The sequence below is a fragment of the Tauraco erythrolophus genome, chromosome 1 (genome assembly GCF_009769465.1).
Source record: "Tauraco erythrolophus isolate bTauEry1 chromosome 1, bTauEry1.pri, whole genome shotgun sequence".
Lineage (NCBI taxonomy): Eukaryota > Metazoa > Chordata > Aves > Musophagiformes > Musophagidae > Tauraco > Tauraco erythrolophus.
Genome location: NC_141465.1, coordinates 12,194,523 through 12,207,798, shown reverse-complemented (window position 1 = coordinate 12,207,798; position 13,276 = coordinate 12,194,523). Strand labels below are relative to the sequence as shown.

The 13,276-nt window shown below is 43.4% G+C and overlaps 1 protein-coding gene across 1 annotated transcript; it reads left to right on the top strand.

Moving 5' to 3' along the window:
* Positions 1 to 1,868: 1,868 nt before the first annotated feature.
* SH2D1B (SH2 domain containing 1B) lies at positions 1,869 to 10,662 on the top strand. The gene is made up of 4 exons (XM_086626661.1): positions 1,869 to 2,101; positions 7,196 to 7,259; positions 9,720 to 9,888; positions 10,625 to 10,662. The coding sequence occupies exons 1-4, from the start codon at positions 1,968 to 1,970 to the stop codon at positions 10,660 to 10,662; spliced, it is 405 nt and encodes a 134-aa protein (XP_086482787.1). The 5' UTR covers positions 1,869 to 1,967.
* The last annotated feature ends 2,614 nt before the right edge of the window (positions 10,663 to 13,276 follow it).

Genomic DNA, 13,276 nt, shown 5'->3' with positions numbered 1-13,276 from the left:
TTTTAGGTTTCTCTCTCAGGAGAATAATTTTTTTCTAACTACCTAAATTTCTTTGACACAAAGGTGTACTTTTTTGCTTTACACCTGAACTAACTAAGATGCTATCCAGAAATGCTCTTAGTGTCATGCATGGTTAACTTGTAGTTGAAAGTACTAATTTTATTGGAAGATTTGTGTGTGTATAAAGTTGTCAGAGTAAGAAACATGAAAGTAACAGCTGCCTGTGCAACATAGCTGTCCTTGCTTACTAGTGTTCAGTCAGCATTTACCTTGGTTTTAACACAGGATGTTTTCCACACTCAGTGGTCAAGATGCTAGCGGTCACTGTATCTCACATTTTGTTTCTTTTTTAAAACCCCTGTGTAGTTCTACAGCTTATTTTGCTGAACTCTGTTTAAACCTCTGCATGAACAGAGAATTGCCAAGTCTTTTCTGGACCTTTCCATGGCTTCGTGACTGAGGATGATTAGGGTATCACAAACACTCATTTTCTTTCATCAAATTCTCCTATTAATTTTGAAGAAAAAAGACAAGAGATCCTGTAAATAATTTCTTCCCAGAATTCCCTTGTCTTCTGTGTGGATCATCAGCCAGGTGGTTCCTGGAATTGCACCACACGGGCCCAATGCCACTGGTACTAATGGGGTAAGCGGCAATAGTGGTGCCAGACGTTACCATCTTGAATGGAAATGGAAGAGGGTCATTACCTTGGTGCGAGGGGGTCACTGGCATGACTTGGCAACAGGGAAGTCGTGACCCATCACAAGGACCTCAATAGTTCAGAAAGAGTTGGCCCCAGGTGTCAGAGCTGGGAGGTGAATGTGCGAACAGCATATTTTGAAATCAGGAAGACCTTTGCCGGTGCTAACATTCATGTATCTGGACTCCATTTTGACCTTGAGAGTGGGCTGTATTGCAAAGGTCCCAGATCCTTCTCCTCTCCTTTGAGGACTCTCTCTCTCTCCTGCCATTTTTGTCTTCTGAACCACTACTTCCCCCACATCTGTAGGTCCTCCCTCAATTTGCTCTTCCTCACAAACACAGCCCAGCCTGGTTCTTATCTTCTGCTTCTCCATGTCTCCGTGCTCCTCCTCTGGTCCTTGGCTTCCAGCAGGGAAAGTACGAAATGCCTGGAAGAGCATCTTCCGTGGAGCTGGGCAGCATTTCCTTCATCAGGGAGCAGCAGTTCTACATGTGTCTGTATCCTGTTCTTGTTGAATTGACAGCAGCTTCCTAGGGGTGGCGAAAGTCACTGTGTGATCCCCTTATCCTTCCTTCTAGGTTTCCTAAATCATGGCACAGAGACAGCAGGACTTCTTGATAAAACAGCTACACTTTAAAAATAAGAAGGGGGTGGAGGGGAGAATGCTCTGTTTTGAAAAATCTCATTCTCAAATATTGCTGACTATCTTTCACCCAAACTTGAAAAATTAAGTGAACAAACAAACAAAAAAAAAAAAAAGAAAGAAACCACACCCCCCCCCCCCCCAAAAGCCAAACAACTGTGTTAGAAGGCAAGCCTGTTAAGGAAAGGAATCAAACTTTTGAGCAAGAACTCTGTTTGCAGGGCTTTGCACGACTTTAAACAAGAGTTAACTTTAAAATATAACTATACTTGGATGTCAGCTTAGCTATTGCATCACTTAGAAGTGTGATATACAACTCAAATTTCTGCCGATATAATGTGACAAAACTCTTCCCTTCTGATGCGGACTGTGACCAGTGTAGACAAACCATTTCCCATTTCCTGCCTTCACTGTGCTCGTGAGCTGTAAGCACAGGCTGATAACCCACTTCACGAGGGACAGGTCAGTGATAACAACACAGATAAACTGGGATATACTTAGCACCTGCAGCTTCAGCTGTCTGCAGACAGCTGCATTTGGAATAAGCCTTTTTTCAATGCCAGGCTTCTGAGTTTTTCTGGAATTGGTTTGAAAGGCGAGTGAACTTGTTTTCTTTTATCCATGGAGTTGCCATTTTTTCATGGAAAGATAACAAGAAAAACCTGCGAAGAACTGCTGATCAAGAAAAGAAAGAATGGTAGCTATTTAATACGTGAGAGCGAAAGCATGGAAGGAGCCTTGTGTCTCTGTGTTTTGTAAGTACCGTAATACTAAATTTTCTATCCAAAGATCCAAAGACAAGCGTTCATCTTCTCTAACATTAATAGTTCTTCCCTTATATGAACAGACTCCAAGGCCTGGTTGCCTTCTTTATAGTGAGCGGCGAAAGGGTGGGAATTGCAAAAGACATTTTATACAACAGCGAATAGATGAACTGTAATTTGCTGATGCTGCTTTCTCTGCAGACAGTAAGGGGAGACCAGAGAAAATAGCATAGCCTGACGAAACATGGTAAGAACCCTACTCAAAGTTACTGCCTCTGTAACGATGAGTGAATAGCATTTTAGCACTGTCGAGACACTGAAAAATCTCACAGCAAGTTACAAAACAGTTCCTTCTTCATAGGCTTTCTGTCTGATGAAAGCTAGCCTTATGCTTCAGAAGAATTTTATCTGATTTAAGAACATAAGAACATTCATGTGACAGGTCCATAAACAAGACTGTCATAGAAAATGGCTACTTCTAGTTCTTAATTTTAGTTAAGTTAAAATTGTATCATTTTATCTCCCTGTAAGGAATAGCACTTTTATTTCCCTTTCAAGAAGCCTGTTTTACACTTTTCAAATATAGTTGATCTGTTCCTAATGCATTCAAAGTTTATACTCTAGTAACTCTGAGTCCTTGTTTGACCCAATGAGGTTTGACACTCTCCTTGAGGATGTGTTTGAGTGTGACATAAAAAAAAATTAATATTACATATAATTAATTAAAAAACATCAGAAAATGTTTTTATCAATAATCAAAAATGTGTTTCTTTTGAAGCAAATCAAAGGAGAAGGGAGAAAAAGGGAGAGGGAAATGGTGTACTGTGGGGTTGGTGGGTAGAAGAAAGGAGTTCCATGAAATGACAGAGTAAGGAGAAGAGAAATGGCGAGTGGGGGACAAACAGATCCCTCACGGAGAGAGCTGCAGGAACCTGCCCTCAGTATGTTGTGGAAGGAGACAAGGTAGGGGATGCGGAGAGGGAAGGGAGCATGGGAGCGAAAGGACATGCCTTCCCTGTAGGAAGGGACAAATGTGGATCCTGGCAGAGAGGAAGATAGGCCCTGACATGGGAAGATGGTTGTTGAGATCTCATAAAGTAGAGGCAGGTGAGAAAGTGAAGAGCTACTTAGGTGTGTGTGATGAGTTTGAACTACCGATGCAGAAGAAGGCGCATCGACAGACTGCATGGTGGGCAGATGCAAAGCTGGCATAAAGGTTAAGCTCGGTGCCACACTAACACATTTGCTTTCTGTTTCTTCTTTTTTTGTTTTAAGGGCAAAGCAGATCTACCTAGTGATAGCTTGTAGATGTGCTTTTTTGTCTGTCGACGGTGTTCTGGGCAGGCATATGAAAAAGCATGTGACTTCCATCTAGCCTCTGTGGGTTTTTAGTGTCAAAAACTGTTAAAAAAACCTTTAGTGTTTAGTGCATTTGACTTTAACTTGTGCATTAATAAACGTAATAGTTAAACTGTAGGGGCGGCAGCAATGGTACAACAGATACTGGCTTGCAGAGGTGAAAGCAAGAGTTGTCTTCAGGTAGCAAATGGGATGGTAAAAGTGTGTTTAATATAATGGTGCACAAACTTGATGCACACCTCTCAAATTGGCTGATCCAGGGGCAGAGATGCTCATCCACTTGCTATGGAAAACAGCCAATTGTGATCTTGTCCTCTACTGATTGGGCTTTGTGGAGGGGAGGGCGCTACCATGGAGGGAGGATGTGGGAGTCAGGATGGTGGAACCAGTTCAAAAGCGCCTTGTCTCTAATCAGATATGGTTCACAGCTCTGCTGATACGTCTTCCTCCACAGCACATGGCTACTTTCATCCAAAGCTGTCCCAGGTCTCTGGCAGTGCCTCAGTTCAGACCTTCTCCTTTTGGTTCAACATGTCATTCTCCAAAAAAAACTCCTCTCGCCCTGCTTTTCTGCCACTGGATCTCCCCTGTGCCCAGACCAGGCACTTTATTAATTTGTACCATATGCAGCTGTTGATAAACATTTAGTAGTTAATGTGGAAACAGAAGTTTCATGTTTATGTTTATTTCATGTTTATTTAGTAAAAAGTACAGTAGCCAAATACTATCCAAGCAGTAACCTTTCAAAATTTAGATTATCAGTAAAGAACGAGTTTCAAAAACGATCAGTCTCTAGTATTATTTTTCTCATTTCTAGGTCTATACGTACAGAATGAACACCCACATTTATAAAAGGCTCTTGAGCCAGGAACATGTGAATTTCCACAAGTGTCTCAAGGAAGAAAAAAGCAAAAGATGCATCCCAGTGATGCAACTCTTCGAATTAAAGTAAATCTATTCTAACTGGAAGTCTTGTCCTGATCTCACTCCATAGTAACTTTTTTGGCAGAACAAAGCAGTTGATTCCCAGATTAACTATTAATTTAACTATTAATTTCACACAGGTGGCTCCCCTGAGCTAGGTTTTCAGCCTAAGATTCTGTCTCTCATGACAGCTCAATTCATGTAGCTACAGCTGAAGTCCTTCCGATTAACATGCATACCAGTTAAAAGAACTTGTATTGAGATACTGGTCCCTGTGCCCTCCCCGCATTCTCCCCGCCTTATTTGTGGTGTATATTTCTTTGCAGCTTTACTGCCTTTTTTGATCATGGTCATGATCTCCAGTTTGTCTCCCAAATAGCTGCCATTGTGATATCTGGTAAAGCTTTTGTTTCTGCTGTCAAAATATATCCAAAGCCATCAGTAGCCTGAATGTTCAAACACCTGCATATTGTTAAAAAGAATAGTAACTAAAACCCTGGGAAATGCCAAGGAAGAATACTTTTCTCAGAAGTAGGACCTGTGCAGTCGTTTTCTGGGTGCTGGTGACTGGAGGCCATTTTCTGCTAACATCTCTCCAAGAATTCTACAGCCTTCTTGCGATACAACTGCAAAATGAAGTTTAGGGAGTTATTGCTCAAGAGGAGGATAAGAAGATAGATGAGAGGATGGGATGTCTGTGGAATCAAATTATTCTTCTGTAAAGGCTTGTGTCAGGTTTAGCTCATAAGTTCTTTGAAACCCCTGGTTAGAGTAATCTTCTAGTTCAAGATATGAAATGTCCTCTCATTTTGCAAACTCTAGGCTCTCTTCTGTTTTGCTTTCCTATCTCTGTCTCATTCAGTTTTCCTGCACAGCTTCTCATGACTTTAATACTCTCTGCTGTTTGCGGACGTTTCCAGGCTCACGCTTTGTTAAAAATGTGGTATCTCTTCCATCCATCACAGTGTCTGTTTTCAGCAGCAGGAGTCAGAGACTCAGCCCACTGTTGAGTCCCTAATGTCATACGTGCTCTTTAGTATATGTCCAGTATCATATACATCTCTAGCTATACTCTGGTCAAATCAAACATATTGTAGGTTGAAAAAGTCTGGTACATGATCACATCTGGAAGGTACAGACAGCTCAAGGGGTCACTGTGTGGGACAGTGTGGGGAGAATAACAGTACGAATTTGTGGTGCCACAACTACATGAGGGCTCCCACAAAGGAAGCAGATCACATGAAAAATGTCCTGCAGCTTCACACGCTGTATGCTGTGGCAACCTTCTCATCTATTCTCTTTTTTAGAGGAATGCCGGCAAATCTCATGCAACAGGTGAACTGAAAGTTTTCTACAGAATCATTCTTTACCACTACCTAGATTAATATGGTTTTCTTTCTCTCTCTCTCCCTTCACATCCTACCCAACTTCTATCAATATGATAGAAGACATTCGTAAAGACAATCTTTCAGAGCATCACTCCATGCCAATGTGTTTGTTTCTGTACAGCATTGCAGTCCTGTGTCACATCCCAGGTGAATCTCTCATCCTTGTTCTCAGCTGCAGATCAGCCTTTTGAAAGGTGACTGCTTTTCTTGTGGATGCAGTGATTAGCTGAAATCCAGTCCATTTTCCCCTGGATTATGACTTCAGGAAATGAAGGGCACTTCATTTTTGTCTTTGTAGCTATTGAGGTCTTCCTTATAGCTCCATTTTTGAAAGAGAGGTACGTATAACATGTCTTTCCATTGCGAAAAGGTTGTCTGATAATCAGTCCAACCCAGTGTAAAGTCTGAGAGTCGACCAGGCCACAGCTCCCCTTCTTCTCACTGCTGATGAAGATACTGCAACTCTCAATGACGCACGTGCCAGCCCTTTGCCTGCAGTTTGTGCCCACATTGACATTTGCACAAAGTGGTTTCTGGTGCCGTGAAGCAGTTCTGCTGGCGGTGAGCAAAGACTTAGGCACCCTGTGGAATCAAGGACTCTTCTCTTACATGGCACCTACAGTGGAATTGCAAGGTCTATTTTGCATTTTACTGCCTCAGAACAAGTAATTCAAAGTCTCTATGACTTCCAGCCCTTTCTGGATATATAAACTTGAACCATTTTCACTGTTGTGACTTACCAGATCTATTTTACTGGAGCTGTAGTGGTACAAAACTCAGCATAGAAAATGTACCTGAGAAGCTGGAGGACAGCTCAGGCAGTTGGCTGCTGCAGAGGTGAGCTGGCTGGACGTGCTTTATCGAGATCTATGCTAAGTAAAGTGCAGTGACTGCAGGCTGAACACAGCACTCTTAGCTACGTTTATCGTACACGGCCTAACTCTGCAGGGCAAAGAAGAGTGACATAAATTTGGTCCAAAATCAAACAGACCTGCATAGGAATGTACAGGGGGTTAGATCTGAATTGGCAAGGCATGATAAAGTTATATTTGGGTTTCTGAGGCTTAAGAAAACAACATGATTGACTTAATTTGGCTTATTTTATCTTATTTTAACAGACAATTAAACATATGACTTAGAGAATCTCAAGTATTTTGAAAGTTCTGATACATGAATCAAATGGAAAAGTGAATGCATATGTATATATAAAATTGATGCTATTTAGCATCAGGCATCCCTTTAGATGTGTTTCTTTGGTTTTAGTCTTTCATTGTATTGCAGTTTGCTTTCAGATATACAAGCAAACAAACAAAAACGAAACCTGACAGTCAAGATCAGCTGTAGCAGTCTAAGCAAGTTGCAGTGGTCTGACAGTTGATAAAAAGCATGATGTATACAACCATGTTTTTCACAGCTTTGAAGAACTGATCTACACTTACCGCATCTTCAGGGAACATCCAGGATATTTTAGAATTCAGGTGAGTTACTCTCATTTCATCTGCAAAGATTGCACTAAAGATCATTGCCTTGATTTAAAAAAACTATAACAAGAACACATTACTTAAGAAGATATTTCCAAGTTTGCTTTCTTCTCTACTAAATTCTTGACTTTTTAACGTTATACTTCTAACATATGAGCTAAGAAATGGCAATTATCTTTGCAGAATTCCTTCATAACCTAAGTGGATCTGTTATTTGTTGACCAGCTGATTTCTGATTTGACCATTTATTTTTGATAGCACTGAAGAAGAATGTATCACTTTCATTACTTGCTCCTGTTCTTAATTAGCTTTTTCTATTTGAAAGCTCTGCCATTGCACCCAGCATCTTGTAGGGATTTGGAATAGTACAGCGATCTTTCTGATTTAAAGGGACCTATCTATAATTCTGTGCGACTCTGAGGCACCTGGAACGATGACCTCAGATAATGCCTCTCATTGCCTGAATAAGTGTAAGAGCTGACAGCATCAATCAAATCCCTAGGCAAGGTGAGAGGCCACTTAAAAAGCTGGCTCACTCCTCTGCTTGTAGTAGGACAGCCAACAGGACTGACATTAATTAAGTAGCGGTTAAGTGGATTGAGGAACTCACTCCATAAAGGACACACTGAGCTCTCGTAAGCTAGTAATTTCTTGCTTATCAGTGGTTTGGACCGAGTACGAAAGACCATTTCTCATGAAGAAGAATGGTGTGTTGACAAAAAATAATGTATTTTGGCCTATAGCCACTCTACTGGGGTTTGCTGTCCTGTCTATCAGCAGATAATAACTCAAACACTTTTAGTTTTTTCAAACTCGATTTTCCTTTTACAAGGTTTTGCCAAGAATGCAAAATAAGAGTTCTGATCTTGAAATTTTTCAGTCAGATTGTTTTGGCTTACTAAAATAATAGACTGAAATAATATCTTGATGGCGGAGGGGAGATTGATTGGGGTTTTTTTTTAAGGGTCAGATTCAGCCATGAGCTTTCTAGAATGTGGTAGGTCAACCGCGGCCAGCAGCTACGCACCCACCCAGCAGGTCGCTCCCTCCCTCCCTTAGCTGGACAGGCAGGGAGGAAGAGAACATGAAGAGTAAACATGAGGAAACTCCTGGATCAAGATAAAAGACACTTTAACAGGTGAAGCAAAGTTGTGCATTGAAGCAAAGCAAAGAAGGAGTTTAGTCACTGCTTTCCATCAGGAGGCAGATGTTTAGCCACCTCTTGGAAGCAGGCCTGAGCGCACATAATGGCTTCTTGAGAAGACAAATGCCGTAACCACGAACGTCCCCACCAATGGGGTGGGATAGCCCTTTGGTCAATCCAAGTCCGCTGTCCTGGCTCTGTCCCCTCCCAGCATCTTGCACACCTCCAGCCTGCTCGCTGCGAGAGTAGAGACAACCTCAAGGCTTTGTGGGCACAGCTCAGCAGCAGCCAAAACAGGGAGGTGTTATCAACACTATTTTAGTCACAAATTCAAAACACAGCACTATACGGGCTGCTGTGAAGAAAGTTAACTATGTCGCAGCCAGACCCAGCACACAGAGGCAGTGGCAGCCTGTCCGTACAGGGCTGAGTGGAAGATGAAGGATGCAGAAAAACGAAAAAAATAAAGACATGTTTCTTCGTCAGATAGCGAATGAAGTAAAACCAAAGCCCCGTTCACTTTCAAGGACTGGTAGGAGGACCCTCGCTGTGATTCGGGCTGATTAATACGCTCACCTGATTAATACGCTCACCAGCTGTCACTGCCCTGAAGTCACCAGCGTTGCAAAATCTCCATGCAGCTCACAGGGACGCTGTGCCATGGAAGCAGCTCAGCCCAGCTGTGTGAACCCACACACTAAAAAGCAGTTTGTGAGGACGCTGTTCCCCCACTTCGGAGTGCTGTCCTCCGTGTTCGGCCTCAGGAGTCTCCAGTGCAGGTCCCAAAGCTGGACAAATAACGAACTCCTGCCTAAAAGTGACAGCTGGTGCTGGGGACTTTCATATGGATCCCCAGACACATCCACTGCCTCTGCACATGTCCTTGGCTTGACAGTGCTGATATTTTGTAAGATGTTTGGCTTCTGCTTGTCACGTAGTTGTTTAAACACAACATTTTAAGTGAGAACTAAATGTGTTGGCCCTAAACTTGTGCTGTAAGACCGGAGGGCAGTCTGTGTTACTGTCGCTCTCCAACACTGCTGTAGTGGGTTGCTGCAGCACACATCTGAGCCAGTACCTTAAACTGATGTTCTTCTTTCAAAAAAAACGATGGGGAGGGAGGTTACACTTAGTGCCGTAACTCCACCCTGAGCAGGTGTCTCTAGTGTTTTAAGGACAGCACAACATTCTCTCTCCAAAGCTGTTCACAAAACAGCTCCTCGGTAAACAAGAAACAACCTATCGTTCCTTCCCTTTAGGGGACTCTACGCAAAGGGCAGTTGCAAACAAACTTTATTTTCCTTTCCTTGCAGACTTCTGAAGGTGTTCCAGAGAGGATCTTCAGAACGTTAAAGGACCTAATATACACTTACGAAAAGCCAAATCAAGGACTAGTAACACACCTCCGCTACCCAGTACAGAAAACAAAGGCCTCCCAACGAAGCCAGAGGTTCAAGTCAGGAAGGGACAGCATTTATGCTGGTGAGAAATTTAGCTCTGCCTTTGTGGGGTTTTTTTTTTTTTTTAAGATGAATGTATTGACAGGTTTGTGGTGAATAGTTGCTATGTGTCCTCTGGGATCAGCTTGCAGGGACATCAGTTCAACGTCCTTCCTTCTCTCATATGTTCACTGGAAAACAGTTATTCCCAGCTCACAGGTTACATACCCTCATCCACTACAAATTAACAAGTTAAAATTGCAAGAGATACAGAAGGCAAAGCGTGATGTTGCCCACAGCTCACTGCTTTGTGGGTGTGGACGATTCTATGCTAGGGAAGGCTGAGGACTGGTTTTACCCAACGTGGTTCTGCCAAGTTGCCGGAGCCTTGTACTTCACTGGGAGCTGAGGCTGTCCTTTACCTTCATTGTTCAGGTTGAAACCTATTTTTACACCAAAATCTAACTCAGTTATTTTTAAGATACTGGGGAGGGGAGGGGGAAGCCAGCCAGCTTGTGGTTTGTAGGGATTTGTATTACAACATTACTAATTTTCTAAGTTAGTATGTTGAAAATAAGAAGCATATAGCCTTGTGCTCTGGATCATAGCTTTGGAACCAGAGAGTTCTCTGGTTGACCTTCTGCTAATGCTTACGGGTTCCAGGGGTAAGATAAGGAGACCTGCCCAGCAACACAGCCACAGGGTATCCTGCTTACCGTGGGTTTCAGAGGAGCCATTTGCAATATCACCCTTTCCTTTTTTAATTGATTTCTTTACAGAAGTTGATGACAGTGATTATGTCACTGTCTTACCGTGACTGATCTGCAACCTGACGTTTTGGGAAGCTGCCATTTCAGGCAGTGCCGGAGCACAACAGGTCAGCTGGGGACAGCTGCCAGCTGGGCATTCTCCGCTGTGGGTCTGTACCTCTGGAATTAGTCTCCTCCTTTTGCAGACTGTCAGAGCAGCTGTATTGTCTCCCGATAGATTCTCTACAAGCTGCTGTATCTATTTGTTCAGCAATGAAATAATTAATTTTTATAACAGACACATGCATACATACACATACATATGGGGGGAGGAGGGGGTATCTGTGTGCGTATATGTGTGGTTTGGTTTTTTAGTCAGCAAACTGTTCAAGATGTCTGCTGCTAAAATGAACAGTCTGTTAGAAAGCAGCAATACAAACACAATCAGTGAATGTGCATAAAGCAGAAGTTTATGGCAAAACTGATATACATTGATAAAAATGACACACAGTAAAAATTCTGTTGGCATCACAGGATGCCTAAAAGCCTCTAAACTCTGTTCAAGCTCTAAACTCTGTTATTTTATTCATTATTTGTGTTACCTCATTGTTGGATAAGTGGATAATATTTCAGCTATGTCAAGGAATATGAGTATTATCCTGTAGTTTGGAATAATCTAAATGAAAACCAAAAGGCTGTGTTAAATCCATGCCATAAAGAATTAATCAAGAACATGAAAATGGTTTGAAATATTTCTGACATTGATGAATGGTTCTGGCAGAATACAAGAGAAGTGCAAGTTCTACATGTATATCAGTATGAACACATCCTTTTTTTTTTTTTAATAGGTACTGTACATATGAGAATGCTTACCACATTTCATTTGCCACTGCCATTATCTCTGTATTGTAATATGTATGGGTTTTTTATTTGTTTTTTAATATAAGAATTTGCTTAAATCTTACCACTCACTTTAAATACTTGATATATTTATTTGTTCTGAAGGTAGTCTGCAATTAGCAGCCCAAGCCAGAATTGGAACCTATGTCCTGATTCTGCCGGTCCCTAGTACCAATTCCCTCTCCATTTGAGAACTTGAGGAAGACATTTACGTTGACTGTGTGCTTGTTTGTGCTTGTTTAATATCTTTCACAAATTATTTATGTCTTTTGATGGGTAATACCAGTTGGATTTCTTTCTCACTATGTGTCTTTCACATTATGATTTGTTAAAGGACTTTTAGATGCTTCAGTGCTTTGCACTTCATTATGAATTTAGCAGAGCTAACAGGTTTTGTTGCCAGGCTGAACTGGTACTTGTAGCATGAAGGAGACAAAAACTAGGAATATTAAATAATTTTGGCATTGCCAAAAATACTAACATATGTGTCCAAAAATCATGAATTGCAACAAAAGTAGTTTTCCATGAAAAATGCTACCATTGGAGAGAAAAAAATCAATCCTCGCTGTGTAGAAGCACAGATGTCGACGTGTCTCCTCGCACAATTCAGCAGCCTGCCTGGTAGCTGGTTGCCGCTCGGGTCAGACCGAGCGGCTGCTGTGCTGAGACATCCCAACTCCAGCAGCCCGGTGTTTAACAGCGCGGAACACTACGGGCTTTCTGAAGAGAGACTCCCAGCAGTCCCCTGCTGCTCAGTCAGTCAGGCTGATGTTCAACCTTAGGAAAAGGACGAGGGACGGGGGATCCCAGGCGGTGCCTCAGGAGCCCAACTGCGTGATTCCTGATGGCTGAATAGACTATTACTCAAAGCCAATGGAGACGAGAGGCTGAGCTGCGGTGCTTTTTTGCTGGCAGTTGCTCTGGTTAAAGCTGGGAGCCGTGCATTCAACTCAGACGGACAACGCGGCGGAGGCGGCTGCAGCTCCAGATGCTGCATTGAGACGCAAGGGTGCATCCATGCCCACGCTCCCGTGACTTCTCAGGCGATACCTCAGAGGCAGTCAGCTGAAGCACAGGGTGTGCCAACAATCAAGGATTCAAAAGAGGTAGCAAGGACCCAGAATGCAAAGAAACTCATTCACGATATTGAGATGTGATTTACAGGAATGTATATTGTTAACAGAATAACAAAAAGAGGTTACATACACGTCCCACAGCGCTTAGCAGGCCCCGTACTTTGGAAAAAATCTATGCATCAGTTTCGAGAATGTAAGTTGAAAGCTTCACAGTTCAGCAGTTACATTCCAACATCCCAAAAAGGTATGTGTGAGCGCGTGTGCATGTGGAGCAGTGAGGGGTGCAACGGTGTTGGACCTGAGTGCTGGAAAGGGCTGAGAAGCAAGGGTAAAGCCACCGTCGGAGCGCCCCAGGCGGAAGGGGCCAGCTCCTGCCCTCGCTTCATCAAGAATTCGTCCGGGCACGGTGCCTTTGCGTGCCAGGCTGAGTGGTGGGTGGGCACGGGCCAGGTGTGCGAGTTTGGGGAGGCGGCGAGCAGGTGTGTGTGAGCAGCAGGAGGTGGTGTCCGTCGGGGAAGCAGCGTGGAAGGAAGCGTGGAGGAAGGCGAGCGTCCGCGGCGGCGGGGCGTGGGGGCAGGCGGGGCGGGAGCGGGCGGCGGGGGCGCGCAGGGCGCGGGGGCGCGCGTCCGGGCGCAGGGCGGTGTGCGGCCTGTAGGCGGCGCCGTGCGGGCCCGGCCAGCGGGATCGCCAGTGGGGGAGGGGCCAG